Genomic DNA, 18,735 nt, shown 5'->3' on the forward strand with positions numbered 1-18,735 from the left:
CCAAAGCATAACTCCTATGACACACTGTGGTGGCACTTCTAACTGCACTGTTTGCTTTCTCAGGAGGATTCTAGTAAAAGCCAAAAAAAAAGAAATGGAAATTAGTAGTAGGACGGAGGATTGTTTTCTTATGGCCTTTTTATCCAAAATTACTTTTCCTAAACAGTTTCCACGTGGTTACATAGATATATGACCAAAAGGTTCACATTTTAACTGTAGGTGTGTAGGTGCACGCATGCTGTTTTTGCTTTATGGTAATGGAAATGCCGAATCTATTTTATCAGAAGGGTTAGGGAATCTCAAAGTCCTCAAAATGTAATGGTGGTGCTTTAATGGAAAACAGGAATCCAAATGAAGAAATGACATTGCAGGTCTTTCTGTTGAGATACTTAACAAATATCTGTGATGTGAGGATCAGAATCCCCTGGGGTACTGAGATGTTGTTGCTGTTTGAAGAGTCAAAGCATCAAGAAAAAAAACTCTGCTATGCATGTATACCTCATATGTAGATGCCACTTTCACAGTTTCAGACTCCAGAACTTTAAAACATAAACAGACCATTAGCCCCCCATGAAGTTTCTGCTGATTTGCAGGTCCTTACAAAACATGGCATAAATCTGCTGTGTTTTAGGAAATATTTCTGACTCAGATAATGTTGTGGTTGTTTATGTGTTTGGGATTTTTTCTACAGCACTAAATTCCTGAACATTATTCAGTAGACTCCTCAAGGTTTCCTTAAAGCGCACAGCCTCACAAACCTAAAAAATCAAGTCACATATCAGCTAAGGGAGACTGGGTTTGAAATAGAGAATGCTTAATGTTTTACTTACTTAGGAATGACCCAGTGTGTTAAGCATCCCCTCCTTTTCACTGTCATTTATTTTTTTCTGATATCCTCTGTGATTTCCAGGAGTTTCAGCAGGTGAATACACCATCATTTTTTGAGCATCATTGTCCTGACCAAACAGAATAAATAATGTAGACATATTTTAAGCTCAGAGAAAGCAAAGCTGAGAACTCATAATGACTGGGGAAATTCAGCTGCAGAATCTGACTACACTTTGTGCTTTAAATGTGCTCTGAATACCTGTCCCTGTCAGTCCTGCTGCCTCGCTGGAGTTTATTGTCCTTTGAGCTGACATGATAGAAATTAATTTGAGTTACCAGTTTTCAGCCCAGCTTATTAACCTAAACTGCTAATAGCCAAACTGTTGTTTGGCAAAGCAGCTTCATCACCACAACTAAATTAAAATTTGAGATTCTGAATGAGTATCTCGAATCAGTTTGCTGTATGAAATCTTGTCTTGCCGATCACCTCCAGAATGATTCCTCTTCTTGTTTCCGTACTTCTGTAACTACCACAATGGCTGGCTAAAAAACATAAAACATAAAAAAAGTCCACAAAAGATATCAAATATTAGTAAATGTAACGACAAGACTGAATAGCTTGAATTGCTTGCCATTCATTCTCACTGTATTTATTCCTATTCCCAAGGCAGAAGACTGCTAACTGGAATATCGATTGTTCCTTACTATAGTCTCCAGTACCCTTTACGGCAGGATCATTAGCAGAACAGTTTTTTCTGTCTCTTTGGTGATTACAGCTTTTGTCTTTGGTGTCATCTACATGTTATGATGGTAGCTTTATGTTGCAGCGACAAAGCAAATAGTCGTTCATGTATCTATTCTTTCATGAATCTGCCATTTGCCTGGTTATTTCATTATCTTCAGATGTGTCACAGTTGTGAGTAAGCTGGTTTGTAGGCCTGGACAGGCTGTTTAAAATCACATGTTGAGGGCAAGTGAAGATAGACTGAATTTCCCAAACTGACTGACACTAATGAATAGTTATAAATGTTTTCTCTAGATGAGGAATATTTAAAAAAGAAAAAAGAGAGAGAAAGATAGAGACAGATCCGCTGAGTTTTGGGCTTGGTTTTTGGTTCTGGTTTGGTTTTTTTTTTTATAAAAGCTCCTCTGGTGCACATTTCTTTGCAAGATAAATCCTCATTGAAATGTGATATGAAGATGACTTGGGGAATTCAAGGTGATTTAGGGAATTAACTGTTGAAGGTGTTAAAATTCCTAGTACGCAGTTCTTAATGGAACAGTAGAAGCTATAGATGTAGAAAAGAGGTAGGAAAAATAAGTAAAGGAGCATCTGAGAAGTAGAAGCTCAGTTCTACTGAGAAAACAATATAATTGTCCAAGCCCAGTTGTGCCTTATCCAGGGGACTTGAGGATAATCTAGCAAGATCATTCAACATGATAAGAGAGCCAAGAAGACTTCTGACACTGAAGTTTCTGCCTCGTCATTTTCCAGGAAAAAGAAAAGGTGAAAACAGAGTAATGATAAAAAGAGATTATGACCCATAACATACCATACATTCATTCTCTTGAAATCAATAATAACTAGTATCTCAGCATTAAAAAAAAAAAAAAAGGCAACAATTAAGTGATCACATATCTCTAATGGGAGGGAAAAATAGCAATTACTCTCTTCCTGAGGAAAATATAAAGCATCATTCCTATAAATTCCAGTTGCATAAGAATATAAGCAATTCCACTATTGATGAAATCTGTGACAGAGAGTGGGCACTAGAAAATATCTATGAAATATGATTCCCATTCACAGAGCTTTCTGAGCTCCAGAACACCCACAGAGCAAAATCAGCTGCAGATATGTCTTTCTACATCACGGAAATTATAGAAAATAGGACTAGAGGGGAGTATGAGTGGCTATCTAACCTAAACTCTTTGCTAAGGCAAATAAGTGATAGCTGAAACTTTCTGGCAGACCAGCACAGCCCCCACAATGTGATAAACATGTTTTGAGGCTTGTTTGTTTGTTTCTAAATTCTTAGTAGAACAGAAAGATGTGTGCACAAATGCACATAAAAATGCATGTCCTTAGAACAGCTAACACCACTGCAACGCACTCAGCTGGTTTTTTTTGTTTGTATTTATTTCACAATAAACCAAAGCAACATGCAAATTTAAATTTTACTGTGCTACAAAAGTTAACTCAGGGAAGAAGGAATTCAGTTAATTAAACTTTTCTCACCAGGTGTTCCCTGTGGCAGGGAAATTCTGCAAGTTTGCTGTTTCTGCAGCATCTATTCAGTAGCAGAGATAGGCACAAAGGGCATCGGAGAAATGCAGCACCACTTGTCACTGTTTTTTTGCATTTTAAAGGAAAACTTTTTGCAGTGAAGAGAACATCCACGCTACCAGAATCTACCATTCCTGGAGTGTGTTCCTGCTGTATGTGGCATGTGCATTTATCCTTAAATGTATTCACAGAGACTGAAATGTTCCGCATTGTATTATCTGCATTCAACAGATGGAGCATTTGTCTGTATCTAAGAAAAAAAATCACAGTAAAAGCAGTAGCACGGTGGAGGCTGCTGTGAGATTTCAGCTTTACATTTATATACTCACGCATTAATGATTAGCCTGCCCTACCCCTCTGCTTCGGATAATTTCCGTGGGCTTTACGGTTCAGAAGAGCTCAGAACTGTAGAGATATCGGAGAGATACCGGTGTAGGCAGGGAGGGGAGGGAGTGGGATGAAGCGATGGGGTATCCTGTGCCCCCCTGTCACCCCCGTTCCCCGGGTATGCTGCCTCCGGGCTTCACTGCCTGATTTACTGGGTTTTCAGCTCTGGATAGTGTTCACGGAGCCTGTTCTTTGCTGGTAGTTGAGGAAAAAGACCTATTGTACAAATCCAACCATGAAAAGTGTATCTTAAGAGAAATGTAGCGTCGCATGTTCCCTTGAAGCCGTAGCTTTTGGCTTAGAGCAAACGCTCTGGGTAGTCCTGCCCTGCCGGGTATCAGAATTTTTTGTGCATCTATGAAAAATCTCTATCAAGTGACTTTCCTGTTATCTTTCTCCATCACTCTCTCACACCTACATGCCTTCTGTTTTTTATCCCTTTCTTTTTTATTCCGCTACCCACGCCCGGTGTGACACCCATGCCCAGGGTTATGCCCCCACCCTATAGCCCGGTGTCGCATTTCCACCCCCCCGTCCGTCCCCGGTTTGACACCTCTGTCACTGCCCCGTGACGCTTGTGCGCTTCTCCCCACGTTTCTTCTCCCGCTTTGTGCGCTTCTCCCCCCGTTTCTTCTCCCGCTTTGTGCGCTTCTCTCCACCTTTTTCCTCTCACTGTAAGCAAAGATAAAACTCGGGGCGGAGGAGGCGCATCCCCGCACGAGAAGCGCGGCGCTCCGCCTGCCCCCACGCAACTCCAGTAACTTTTTTTTTTGTTGTTGAAGAAATACAATCCCCCCCCCTTCGCCTAAAATAATAATAATAAAAAAAAAAAGCCCACCCCGGGCTTATTTCGGGGCTCTTGACTCGGGGGAAGCTCCGGTGGGTGCGCTGCGCGCCCCGCGTGCGTCAGGGCTGCGAGTGGCGTCAGCGCCGCCGGGCGCGGAGCGGCGGGGAGAGGGGGGAGGAGGGGGGGGGGAGCTTCGACGGGAGGCGATGTCGGCATCGCCGTGACATCACCCCGCGGCTTATATAGTTGGGGAAGGGTCCGTGTGCCCCGTCTGGTGCCTGCAGCCGCCCGCCGGTGCAGCGCTGGGGGCGAGGAGCGGCGGGGCTCTCACTCTCCTCTCTCTGTGTGTGTCTCTCTCTCTCTCTCCGTGTCTCCCCAGGATTTATGGACTTATGGCAAGGATGAGAGCCCAGCTGGTGTGCGTGGTGCTGCTGGCCTTGGCCTCCTGCGGTCTCGGCTCAGGTAAGCCCCCGGTGAGCGGTGGGGACGGAGCCGCTCGCCTTGCGAAGCCCCTGGAGAAAGGAGGTGAGGTCGGAGCACCCAACAGGCACCGAGGAGCCGGTCCTGAGGACGGGCTCTGCCCAGCATCCTTCTTTTTTTCTGCCACTCAATAACTTTCTTCCCTCCTATCAACCGTTCTTCTTCGCAGCATCCGCGCCGTGGTAGTCCGTGTAGACTAGTCATTGGGAATATGCATGACTCCAGGCTGCTTGATTATGCTCCCTCATTTGTGTTTTATGGAATACCATCTCTTTCCAAACGCTTGTAGAAATTACATTTTCTGCAGCTGATATGAATAGCTGCCATAATCCAAATGGGTGTAAATATACATGCACTTTTTGTCACTTTTTAGTGACAGAAATACAGCACTGGTGTTCTGGGAGAAAATAAAATAGCTAGCAACTGGTCTGAAATGATGGAAAAAAGGTGCATCAGACACGGGTCACATAATAGGAAGGTTAATGCAAGTGCATTTCTATTTCAAAAGCAGTTGCTTTAGAAACTGGAAGAAAAAAGAAGAGGACAGCGTATTAAAACACATTGTCTCTCTTTGGAAAATGCCATAGCTAAGTGTGTATCATTTAAGATCTAAGTTTATGAACAAAAATAGACGTGATGGTATTTAAACAGGTGTACGCATGCAGATGGGAATCAGAATATGGTTTGAAACCCGGTCTTAACTAGCTTACACATTACTTTGATTTTTAATTACACAAAATATTGACTAAATTTACATGTAGCTTCATTTTTCAGCTTCAGTGTTCAGAATTCAGAATTCCTAATTCTCACTTTAGATGAAAGTTTCCAATTTGTGTTTCCTGGTAGAAGAAAACTGCAACAGATGTAACCCTGCATCTTATTACAGTTAAAACAGTCATTCTGTATATTATAGACAGATGGTGATCTTAGTGACAGGGGTTAATATTTTTTATTTTCTCATGAAGCTTTTTAAGTAAATACTTGACTAGCATTTTCAGTGTAACAGTTCCATATGCAACTGTTTGTAGATCCTGAATGCAAGCCCTCTAGAGTAAAAAAAAAAATCAGTGGAAATTAAAATAGGCTGATTAAAAAAACAGGACCAAAATTGTATGTTCAGTTGACACGATGGTTTATTTGCTCAAATATTTGAAATTATATTTAAATAAGAACTGCCATCGAGAAGCTTGTGAGGAGGGGCCAAATCACTTTTAATTAATATGGAAGACTATGTCATAAAGAAAATGATGGTTCATTTTAATTGTCTTTTGAAAATGTTTGCCCTCAGGGGAAAGAGCGTAGCTGTGGAATGTAACTGTTCCTGTAGAATATGAATATATAAATAGAAGCCAGATTTCTTGTTGATAAGAAGGGAATCAAGAGGACATCTTCCAACCTAAATGATTCCATGACCCTGTGTGAATTTCTCTCTGATTCAAACAATCGTGTGTAACCAGGGTTGTTATACATCGATCTCCGAGTCTGCTCTTTTTATGCTTTTACTCTTCATCTGTCTCTTTCACTCCTGAATTACCTGAACGTACTCCCTTCTCTCTGCCAAACCTTGCTTTCTTCCTAAATAACGTCCTCCAGATTTCATTTCTCAGTGAAAATATTTCTTAATACCTACTTGTCTTCCATATATGCAGGTATCTTCCAACCTCAATGGCATGGAAGTTATCTTCCATCCTCTATAGAATATAAACCCCAGGTGCTAACCAAACACAAGTCCTTTCATTGTCCTCAGCTGGTATGACCCAGGATTCTACAAATCATGATGTTGCCACACACGTGCCACTCACCTGTTCACAAGAGCTGCTCCTATCATTAGTGGAAATTCAGCTGAGGTGATCTTATGCTGCCAGCAGGACTTTGGCTAATGGTAAAATGGTTAAGAGATGAGGAAACGCTGAAAACCGGTAGTGTTGAGAGGGACGAAAGGCATTAGGTTGGAGACTAGTTGCTAGTGGCTTGCTGCAATACTGAGCCACAAACCAGTGTTATGTAATATTTTGAGTAACAACTTCAGTGCAAAGATAAGAATGAATGAATGAATGAATGAATGCAGTACACCGGTAATGCAGAGGTAAACAGGACCATCACTACAGGGGAAGATAGGCATAACACACAAGTTTTTGATGCTCTGAGTCATAGAAAGGAAGCAGTGTAGAAGTACAAAATAAGAAAGATTAAGAAATAATAGAAGTTAGTCTTAAAACTCCTTGTAACAGAAGCAGAGCAGTTGGAAGTTTCTGAGGAGATAAAAGACTGGATCATATTATCTGACCTCATTTTTTTTTTGTGAGATACTAACGATTTTCAGCTACAAAAGCAAAGCAAATAAAAAACGTGTGAGAGAGCTACTTCTTGCGGCTAATGGTAAGCATTAAGGTAGTTAAGTACTGAGGGAGGCTTCTGATCTGAACTGTACTATGCTGTGCTGTCTGGAGGTAATATTAGGTACAGAGAAGGGCCACTCTGATGACTCGGGGAATGCAAGGCTATTAAAAGAGAAGAGCATAGACAAGAGTCTAATAGCTCTGGGTAGAGCCTTTCAGTGAAGTATTTATAGGATTTCCAGGGGAATGTTTACGTCCAAAAGGCAGTTGTTTGTTAGTCACCATGTAAGAAGACTCTGAAGAGCCAAGCTGGGAAGGGGTGTGAAAATACGTGAGTTGGGTAAATACTACAAATAGAAAAGTGTCATTTATAGTGAAGGAGGTTGTATGCAAACCTTTAATATATTTGTAATTAGAAATAAATTAGGCTTGAAATTAGAGAGTGTAAATAAATAATCTTTGATAGTTTGGAAGAATTCCCCAGAGAAGGAACACAGTGGTGGTGATGAGATTTTGTTAATAAGATGGAACATGGTTGATTTTTTAAAGCAATATGATGGTTGGCTTTCTGTGCTAGTAGATATCTATTGCAGATTAGCACATATTTGTATAAAAGGTCCCTTACAGTCTCATATTCTGTGAAAGGCAGACACACTATGATGATGATCCCTGAAATGAAGGTGTAGGAAGAACTGGTATGTCCACAAGTTCTGTGGTAGGGTGTTACATGCCAACAGCTTTGATCAATTTAATGAAACTGAGATATGACTTACATGAATATGCAATAGATTTTGCTTTAGTTTGTTTTTAAATATAAGTAAGTGTATTTTTTGGCTTTGGACTGCTGGTATTCCTGAAAGCCATGTGGAACTCTTTTTACCTGGAGGCATAGCTGATTTCTGTATATATTTCGTCTTTGAGGTGGTGTTTGTTGCTACATTTTCGAGGCATCAGACCTTTCTTGTGATTCCATACAGCACAAAGCAGAAAAGTTTGTCTGTTTTCTTTTTCTACAGCAATTTTTAGCCTATTCACCAAATCACAGATCTTGCAAGTCTGCTGAGCTATCAAAGTTCAATTAAATTAGTAAAGAAAATCCCAAGACTTTCAATCAGAATGCTTTCTTTTGAGATATACACTGTTAAGATGTTGTATCACAAACTGGTCAAGCTCAATTCTCTCATATCAGTAAAAATATTCTTAATTTTACCAAGAATAATCCAGACTAAATCTTGTCAAGTAGTCATAACTGCCACTCACCTAAATATTTATCTGCTATTTAAATGAGTATTCTTTGAAAATAAATATCTACAATCTACTTGCAAAGTACACAGAGATGACAAATAGTGATTATGAAAATCATACTGATTTTGATTGAAAAATATTGCAGAAGTCTTGTTTACTGAAGCGGCTGCAGATCTGCCACTGAGTGGAGATTAAGGAATAGTTTCATTCACTTCAATGAACTTGATCATGCTTTGAAAAGGCAGTGAGTATCCATTTTAGCATAATGTTGCTAATACCTGAAGACTCCTCACAGTCCCTCTAGATTATTTGCTGTGTTTTTATCTAAGTTTATTTGTTTGTTTTTCAGAATTAATTCATATAGCTCAATTCTGTATGCTGAATTGAAATATCCATGATTTATGATGAAATAATAAACATATGTTTCTGGTTTATTCCCAGATTCAGAAGAGGAAATGAAAGCGTTAGAAGCAGATTTATTGACCAATATGTATACATCAAAGGTAATATTTTTCCTCATATAGCTGACAGATAGGGAGCAAATGAATTCTCATTACAAACCTAGAAGTCTTTGCACAAAGTAATAACCTATGGTCTAGACCAAAAAGTTCAGTGGTACACATTACTTTGGTGCAAGGTTTTCTGCAGTTCAAAGGAAATTTAAAGGTGTTGATGTGACACACTAAAAGTGTTCCTCACTTGTAACACTGGTACTTTCATTAAAATGTCAAAACTGTGCTATGTGCAGAGATGTAAATTTATGTGAGGAAATGTGTTTCCAATAAAATTATGCCTGATGAAAGCTAAATTAACCTTGAGTCAAATCCGTAAGTGCTATTTTTATGCAAAATTTCCTATACGCATATAAAATTGAGACAATCATAAAGCAAAAATTGTTAATACATATGCTGATTTTGGTTTAAGAATTTAATCATAGTGTTAGTACAAAAATATGGGGTCATGACTGTGAAAATATTAATCTGATAAATGGCATTTCCTTGACAACTTGCCAGACTGAGCCATTCGTGTGTTATTTGATACAAATAGACAAAATTTTACTTCCAATCTCATATTGACAAGGTGAAGCAGCAAATGTTGCATATACTTATTGAACAGGGTGACAAACACTTGATTAACACCGTTATTTTCCATGAATGATCTAAGAAATGTATGCGTCTGATGTTTCTTCAACAACATATTAAAGAGCAAACCTTGAAACAAACGCCATGGGCTTAAGTTTGAACATACTAACTCTTTGTTCTAATGAAATTTAAGTGGTGCTTAAATTCAATGGAAAATAAAATGAGAAATGAAAAATTTCCCTCCAAAAAAGAATTTTGTAAGCCAATGGCCAACTGAAGGTTAAAGACAAAACTTACCTGGAAGACTCCTGTATTTTCTGCATTTGCTTATGTGTGAGCTTTTTCACAGGATCCTTGGAATGGGCTAAGATAAGAAACGAGGCTAGCAAATTGTTTTGATCTGGTCTAACATTTCTTAAGTTCCCGTATTCTTTACTGGCATGGTAATTAACCTTAGAAGCCAAGTAAACCTGTTTGCCACTCCTCAAAGTTACAGAAATATTTCATAGATATCCTTTCCTCAGACAAAATTAAATGTAAGAGGCTGACAGAAATAGTTTTTTCTCTACATGGCAAAGCCTAGTATGTCCTGGGAGGAAACCCTGCAGCTACTGGTATTTCTGCTGCCGACTTCAGTGGAACTGTGGACTTACCTTCCACTTTCATCTTTTCCTCCCTCTCAGCACAGAACACAATCTCAGGTAACAAAAAGTGCACAGAGATAGCACACCGGTTGATAAGTTAATGAAGATTACCATAATATTCTTCTATGTTGTTTTGTTTCATGTAGCTTGCTATTCAATTTCTTTATGGTATATACCGTAAGCCAATCACAGCCAAGGTTGACAGATGCAGTAGATGCATGGTGGGGACATTAGTAGTTCAATATATATTGTTTCTTGACATCAAAGTAAGGCATGATAGAACCACTAAAAAGTGCACATAAATGCTTCTACAAAAGGCGTACCTCTGTTCCATTCACTACTGAAATGACAAACTTTTTAGGTTTTTTCTCTGGTCCTCTGCTAGCTTTTAACTCTCAGAACAAAAGCGTGGTTCTGCTGTGAGAGACAAATTTGAGGATGGTATATGTAATAGCTGTCTTGTATTGTGCCTGAGATCTGGTTCCAGTTGAGGATAATTACTGTTAAAATGCATTAACCATCTTTGACACAGACTTGGTAATAAGCAGCAAAAGAAATCCAGACAATTTAAATAGTATTAAAATGTGGGAAAAAAGAAAAAGAAAATGTTTATGAAAGCTCACTTGTAAAAATGCAGCAAAGTGGATTATCACTTGTGGTTCTAGTATTTGACAGAAAAATTCTTCCTAAGTAGCCACTTATGAAGTATAGATCAAGAATACAGCTAGGATTTAAGCACACGCCTTTCACAACATTCAACAGTAGCACTTCAGAGTGCTGCCCAGTGTATAATGGCCCTTTTCAGACAGCTCTTTAAAACCATCTACGTGCTGAATCACTCTTCATCTTTAAAGAAGTTTATCTATGCTTATTGTAACCTGTCTTCAACATTTAATGCAGTTTATCAGCCTTCCCTGCTGTTAGATCCCAAAGAAAATACAGGGATCAAGGAAGTCTCTAAAATACTTTATCTGTCTTTCTTCTAAGATAAAATCTAGAGAGCCTTTTGGAAGATCTAGTAAGACAACACAACCTGAAGTGTCACAAATACACAGTTATCTGATTCTGTCTCTTGTATCAAATTGATAGCTCTATTCTCAGCTTCCCAAATGCTTGCCTGAAATCACCAGGTACATGAAGAACATCCTGAACTCAAAGAAGATTGAGATGATGTTAGTTAAAGAGAAAAAAAAAAAAAAAAGAGCAAAAAGCATTTCCTGCCTATGACAGGGAGCGTGGAACTGGATGATCTTTTAAGACTCCTTCCAAACCATTCTGTGATTCTATGATCACTGAAATACCTTTGGGATCCTCACTCACATTAATTTTCTGAAGTCCTGGACCCTCTGAGCTCCTTATTGTTCTAGGATGCCTACTGATGACTGGGTGTCTCCAGAGAGTTTAGCCTTCTTTTCAGATGTGGTTACAGCTGCCTACGAGTTACTCAGTCATCACGTAAAAAATCATTACGTTTACGGGCATTAGTATACACTGTGGAAGAACTTGTGCTATAACAGAACTCAATACCGTAACTTGAGGTTCTCTTTAAGGTTTCATAGGACAGCGCTGTTGTCAAAGGAAATATTCTCAAGCTCATTTCAGTTTCTTAGATGATTTAAAATTCTCTTTCAAGATATATGAGGTGTGGGAAGCCATGTATCTGAGTCTCATTTCACAAGCATGTTCAACAATGAAAATACATACATCATAATTCAGCATTAATAACTTCTTAATTCTGTTTCATACTGCAATCTCTTTGTTACTTAAGATCAGTCCCAGGTATTTTTCAGGTTAATCTTAAAAAAATATAGTTCCATCTTGCCAGATATGAATTCCTTTATCTCTTACGTAGGTATTTTCCAAAATATGTCTTGAGCAGCTGTAGATGATATTTCTTAGACCTGTGTGGAAAATATATCAGACATTGGAAATGTGCATGGACATTTGGGTCATGGTCATCTTAAACTGTATATTCACTTATTCCTTTAGGATAACCACTTCAGAGATTTCCTATCATGTCATTTGACATCTTTTCAAATACTTTGACAGACTAATTAGCATACCTAGGTGCCACAACAGATGAGCTGAAAGTAAACAATGCAGAACTAATTTCAAGCTTCTGAATAAGATTTGAGATTTGTTTTCTTCCTAGCCTCAAAACAAATACTATTTTTTTTTCTTTTTTCCTGAGCTTGGTCAGGAATCTGAGAAGTTAGTGTTTTTATTAAAGGGCTAATTTACTCTCATTTTGAAAGGCATGCATGTATCAGATGTATGTTGGAGTAATACATCTGGTCAAAAGGGATTATTTTCTAAGTAATGCTGATAATGATACCAGCTTTTTTTGTTTTTTCCTCATTCCTCTCAACTTTCCTCTCCCTCAAAAAATAGTAATGTTGAATATGCATGTCTTGCCTACAATACCAACAGATTGTGTGATTACCTAATGTTCAGCTAAGTAAGCACTACATCCACACTCTTAGTTAATGCTGTTAGTACGTAAAAGGAAATTTAATACCTATATTTAACTTTGTACATCCACAAAAAGAAGAAACTACATTTTGGTTCACAGGTAAAATGTAATCCCACAAGAAAGCCTTTGCAGTAATAAATAGGAATTTGCTGTTGGGAGTTTGATTGGAGATAGCTATGTCACCAGTTCTAGTTTAAGGAATACTTAATTTCAATACTCACCACTAAAAGGAATACAATTTGAAAGAAATAATTAATAGCAGGAGAACTAAGAAAGCAGCAAAGATATGAAAAGCAGTGGATGAAGTAGCAATTAGTTTTTTCACTGACTTTTTTCTATTGTTAATCAAAACTAAAGACTATTACCACAACTGCTTAGGAAGAATAGTACCAGTAGAAAAGTAAACATTATTTTTCTCAGTGGTTTTTAAAAGGGATTAAAAGTTAAATAGCTCCTAAATAATGTGAGGTACTGAAGCAAGCAAAACTTGTAACAAATCATGGTGAAAATTCTGTTTCTGTCTTTATTCCTGTTCAGGAACATCTCTGAACAGTTCCATTGTGGACTACCTAAATACAGTTGGTCTAACTTTTTCAGTCCAGTTGTCAAATCAGGAATGCATTTTTTTTGCACGGTTCTATTTCATCTTTTTCCATCTTCATCTAGACCTTTGATATGCACCTCCCTGGTTAATAACTCTCTAGCATCCAAAGCTCCTGGGGCTTACATATTCCATAACTTCAGACCCAGCCTCATCAGACTGCTTGGCCTGGAGCAGGGACTCCATTCCTTTTCTCAGGGAATTTTGAAATGACTGGTAGTTGTTCTGAACTGGGGAGAAGCGTCTAGTTAACCACAGGCATCCACCTTGGATTCCAGCACTGGGAATTTTTCCAGTGTGTTTGACTCATTGTCCTGATTTACACCTGTGAATTTATATTATATTAATTTCCATCTGTGTTTTTGTTTGCACCTGTGCAGAATGGCTATGAAATGCTACCATTCTGGTTTGGTAGCAGTTTATATTTTCATTGTTTATATCTACCTTGCGGGGTAAGGCTCTGAGGAAGCAGACTTGGTGTGTTTAATAAATGAGTTGTCCTAATTTCAACACTCTGTAATTTTTCTCTAAAAGTTGAGCAGATGAAAAGTACTTCCGGTGCACAAACTTCTTCCTACCAAAATGTTTGTGTCACCCATTATTACTAAAAAAAACAAACAAAAATTGCAACATGTTAAATAGTGGGCATTTGTATTTTCAGATTAACAGAGCAAAACTTCCTTACTGGAAAATGACACTTCTAAATGTCTGCAATCTTGTCAACAACATAAACAACCAAGTCGGAGAAACAGTAGAGGCAGATGAAGAGGATCTCATTTCAGGAAGACAATTTCCTGCTGCTCTGGATGGCTTCAGCTTGGAAGCGATGCTGACAGTATATCAACTCCAAAAAGTTTGTCACAGCAGAGCTTTTCAGCATTGGGAGGTAAAACAAACTGTCACAAATGCATTTTTCAACTGCTTTTAAACTCTCAGACTCTATAGTGATGTTTTAAAATCCGTATCCATGTGATCCCTGTCACGTTGTCTTGAGCTTTCCTTCCCTCTTTTTTTTTTTTGTATTCTCTAATGCTTCTGATATACATCTTATTGACAGACTCGTGAGTGCCTGTTGTTAGTAATGACCCATGGCCAAATGAGAATTATTCTTAACTACATACTTCCTCTGCATTTTGTAGCCATTCCAAGGAACTAGATAGACACATGAAAGTGAGTTTTATGCCAGAACACAAAATTAGTATCTGCCTAACATATATGAAGTTACTGCAGATTTGTTGAGGCACAACTAAATGTACTTAGAGTTTGTGAAAACTGTTTTAAGACCCTAAGGCAAACTGGATTAAAAATATGTGCACACATGCCCATATGTGCATGTAATTTCACGGTGTACTCTGGGCTTCCTATAATTGCTAGGAAAATGGTAGCAAAGGAAATTGCTTTTTGTTTCCCCACACCTAAAGTAAGCCCTGGAAGTTCACACTGTGATTGTATGAAGATTGCTGCTCTTAAGTAGTGATTGCTTATAGTCCATTTGTGGTATTTATCTTAGTGCAGTGATCACATAGAGGGATAAGGGGCACGGCACAATCCACTTGTGTGTTATATATTACACTAAAAGCTGCTTTGCATAACAAAACCCAACATCTCAGTGCCACTACCCACTTTCCAGTAAATCTGATTTCTTCAGCTGTCACAAGTTCAAGGTCAGTCTGGCTAAATCTTGATACTCTTTTGTTTGCTGAATCATAGCTCTGTATTTGAAGGCTTATTCTCAGTCCTTCATGTTAGCTAGAATGGTCCATACAAAAGGCTGGAACGTCTGTGAGAACCAGAGTTTTCCGAGGATTGGTCTTCATCAGTACATTAGTGAAAGGAGCTGCCATAGAACTGACTATATGGAAGAACCCATATGACTAAATCACAGTTCCTAACATGCAGTTGCCTCACCTCTTGTGGTGGTTGGGAATCATTACCCCTAACAGTACTGCATATGAAATTAAAAGAAAATATTCCTCACTCAGCTTAGGAACACAATTAGGCAGTGCAAAGGTTCATAAGACACAATAAAAGAAGAAGGGAAAGAGCTAGAGGGAGCAGGATAGAAGAAGGCTTGAAATAAAGATTTTATGTAATGAAAGAAGTTCTTGTGATGTTATTCGTCCAGGACTGACTCCAAAGTCTGTTGAAACCATGAGAGTCTTTCCGTTCATTTCAACAGAATTTAGATGAGCACTCATTTATTGGATAATTAAGTGAGTAATAGATTTTGATTGCTTAGGGAAACACTGAGGTGAGTATAAAAATATTTTCAGTTTAATGTCTTTCAGACAGACAGTAGGACTGTACTTGACCAAGGAAGAACGTGGTGAGAGAATGGATGTAATCTTAACAGATAAAGCAAGAACTAATATGAACAAAGCACTTTTAAAAACTCCAAGCAAAACTTAAAGAACAGTTATCTAAGAAATTTAGATTGACAAAATTTTGGCTTTCTTGTGCTTTATTTTGGTTTTTTTGTTTGTTTATTACACATTTTGATTTTTTTAGCTGTAGGAAGTTGCATGTAAAAATCTTGCTCAAAAGCTGAAAGAGCAAGCAGTGGGTGTTTTAGGAGGTGTTTAGCCTAAATGAGTGATTATAGATGCCAATCATTAGGAAGTTGTCAGTCAATTTGAGTTTTAGTTCAAGGAGGACATACCAGGTTTTCTCTCTGGCCAAAACCAATGATCTCATTTGTTTCAGTGGAATTTAATTATCACCTGTGTAGGATCCCTCAAATCTTTAACCTGATCTTACTTTTGTTTCTTCAGTTCTTGAGTTATGTGAGTTTAGTTTTTCTTCCCCCTCCCTTTTTTTTTAAAACTGTTATGGTAGTAGTAGATAAATCTTTATGGGAAAGCTTTTTCTTGATGGCAGATGTTAAAGTTTTATGAAATTTTCTAGAAATTTATAATCTTCATTACCTAAAAAAACCTGATAACATTGTATCGCTTCTTGCATCCTACAGTTACTTCAGCAAGATGCTCTTGATCTAGAGAACTCAAGCCAAGACAAGGAAATAATGAAAAGAAAAAATCCCTATATTCTGAAACGGCAGCTACATGTGAACAAAGCTAGAAGACCATACATACTCAAGAGAAGTTCATATTACTGATGCAGAAGAAGAAAAATATGTATATTTAGTTTATAGGTAACTGTGCGTTATGGTTATCCTATTGAAATCTAAAATCATACTTGTGTGAAAATATACTATGGAAAACCATCAAGATGATAACGTAAATGTGTCTTTTTTGCAATTGCTGTTTCTTGATTGTGATTTTTTCCTACTTGAGATTAATTGGACAAATACATTTGCAAATAAATCTAGTTTCTAAGCATGATGTATTGTACAAAACTGAGATTTCAACGTATTTCCAACAATATTGTAGTCTTCTATTTTCTAAAGCACATCAACGTACACCAAGTAAATTGATATTGTCCATAAACCCTACTGAGAATCTTAAATTTTCTTAATGCAACATCTCAAACATATACATGCTTGCAAATTTTTATATAATACACTAGTCAGAATTTCCACAATATTTTATATATTGGCCAGTTTAGTTTATTAGAGATTTGTTCTAAGGAAAGAAGGAAATACTATCAGCTAACCATTAAATGAAAATTTCAAAATTCACATTTTATATGACCTACTTGTAAAGGAATTTTAAATTCTTCACTTCTAACTTGCCAGTGAAGTCATAATTTAAGAAAACAATACATAAATGAGACTTCTGTCAAAAGTATGCTAGTGAGAACAAGCCTAGATGTGCATGAGAGTCTTGTGTATCATTGACTAAATAAGGAAAACAATTTATTAAATCCGTAAAGCAATTTAAAGTGTTTACCTAATCTATGAATGCTCAGAAAAAAAAAAAAAAAAGACAAAAAATAAAAGCTGATTCATACTTCTGCGCTGTCACTGGTCAAATACTAATCCAGTTATATGAGAAACTTGGGAGAAATACTCAAATGAGGAATTAAAATTAGAACATTTTAAACTTACAATTGAAAGGCATTTCCTTTCCCTCCCTCCACAATTTGTAATAACAAGAAATGGTTTCAGTGGGTAAAAGCAGTCTTGGAAGCCAGTGGAGAGAGAAATTCTCAGCATGGAAAATGTTCTTTTCAAGCCATGAGAAATCAAATGCCATCTGAAACTTACACATTTTCCAGCTTTGTGTGTGCACGAGACTCAGGATCTCAATGATCTTAGATTCCAGTCTGGAGGAAGACAGTCTGGAAGAATGGAGAGTCAAAACAATCAAAACGGTGGGGTAGTCCAAGACCCACGAAGCCTGTTTGCTCAGACTTGGAGACAAAAAATGCTTTTGAAAGTCTACCTGTTTTCTGTTCAAAGCAAAGCTGTTCTGAAAAATTCCCAGAAAAAAAACCCAAAACCAGAGAATTTCCAAATTCTCTCATAGGTCAGTTTTTCTGTCAATTGTTATTAAACATATAGGGATGTGCATAGAAAAAAGCATACCCATACCAATGTCTATATAACCTTTGTTGCATGGGAAGGAATGGGGATTTTTTTACAGTAAAGGGCGTTTTCACTACATTAAAGCTAATTATAATTCCTTTTCTCACTGCATATGTTATTAATCAGTTTATTAATTCAATACCACTAAATGTGTGCACTTGCAAGATAGAACTGAGCATACACTAATTACTGTAATAATCATTATGACTTCAATACAGCAAAGCGCTTAAGCAGATTTGGTGTCAAATGTTTTTAATGCCTAATGCGCTTAAGGGCTTTGCTTAAATAAAGTTCTGGTAGTTTCATACCCTTTATTTTTTTATGAAACTTGTGGAACTAGACTGGAGACACAGTATGCTCTCGAGTGGCTAAGAAACATCTCTTTCCAACAAACCTGCAAGCTCCTTAGACCTATTACGCACACTTCGAATTCTAAATTACTTGCTGGTCTGAAACAACAAAGTAGGAAAGAGTTTATTCCAAAACTCACTGCTAACAATATATGAGGAAAGAAAGAAAAGAAATTTCAAATCACTTTCAGAAAATTAAGACAAAAAGAAATAGGTTGCCATGACATTTTTAAGTTTGAGAATGTAAGAGTTAAAAGAAACAGTAAGGTAAGGTAGTGTGGTTGTCTGATAGAGGATGTTAAAGTTTTAGAAAACAAAAGCACCCTTCCAAATTTCATTTTAGGGATGATTTAGCAGGGTGATGCTAAAGGGCCTTAAATGATAATGATTAACTGTTCACCCTCATTTAGTGCTCCACGCCCGAGTGGCACTTACACTGTGACTGTGTACTTGTTCCTTGCAGTGCAGAGTTAACAGATAGCCAGACTGACTGGCTGAAGTGGCTTAAAATAACCAATTTCCTTTCAGCATGCTGTGAATCCGCATAGAGACAGCTACTGTGTGTCACTGGAGGAGGCAGAACTGAAAGTATGTCAGGAGGCAGCTTGTTCAATTGCTCCTTAGCCTCTGATGGAGGTGTTCAGGGAGCTGTCAGAAGAATATCATCCAAAGAGACAGTCATAACTAAATGAGGAAATAATGCCCATAACTGTAACATAGTCAATGAAGATACAAAAGCCAATGCTGGC

General features: G+C 37.8%; 1 protein-coding gene across 1 annotated transcript; it reads left to right on the forward strand.

The window, feature by feature from the left end:
- Positions 1-4,485: 4,485 nt before the first annotated feature.
- On the forward strand, positions 4,486-16,491 carry NTS (neurotensin). The gene is made up of 4 exons (XM_009557398.2): positions 4,486-4,748; positions 8,792-8,853; positions 13,812-14,036; positions 16,119-16,491. The coding sequence occupies exons 1-4, from the start codon at positions 4,679-4,681 to the stop codon at positions 16,263-16,265; spliced, it is 504 nt and encodes a 167-aa protein (XP_009555693.1). The 5' UTR covers positions 4,486-4,678; the 3' UTR covers positions 16,266-16,491.
- Positions 16,492-18,735: the final 2,244 nt, after the last annotated feature.

Source organism: Cuculus canorus, chromosome 1 (assembly GCF_017976375.1).
Source record: "Cuculus canorus isolate bCucCan1 chromosome 1, bCucCan1.pri, whole genome shotgun sequence".
NCBI classification, from domain to species: domain Eukaryota; kingdom Metazoa; phylum Chordata; class Aves; order Cuculiformes; family Cuculidae; genus Cuculus; species Cuculus canorus.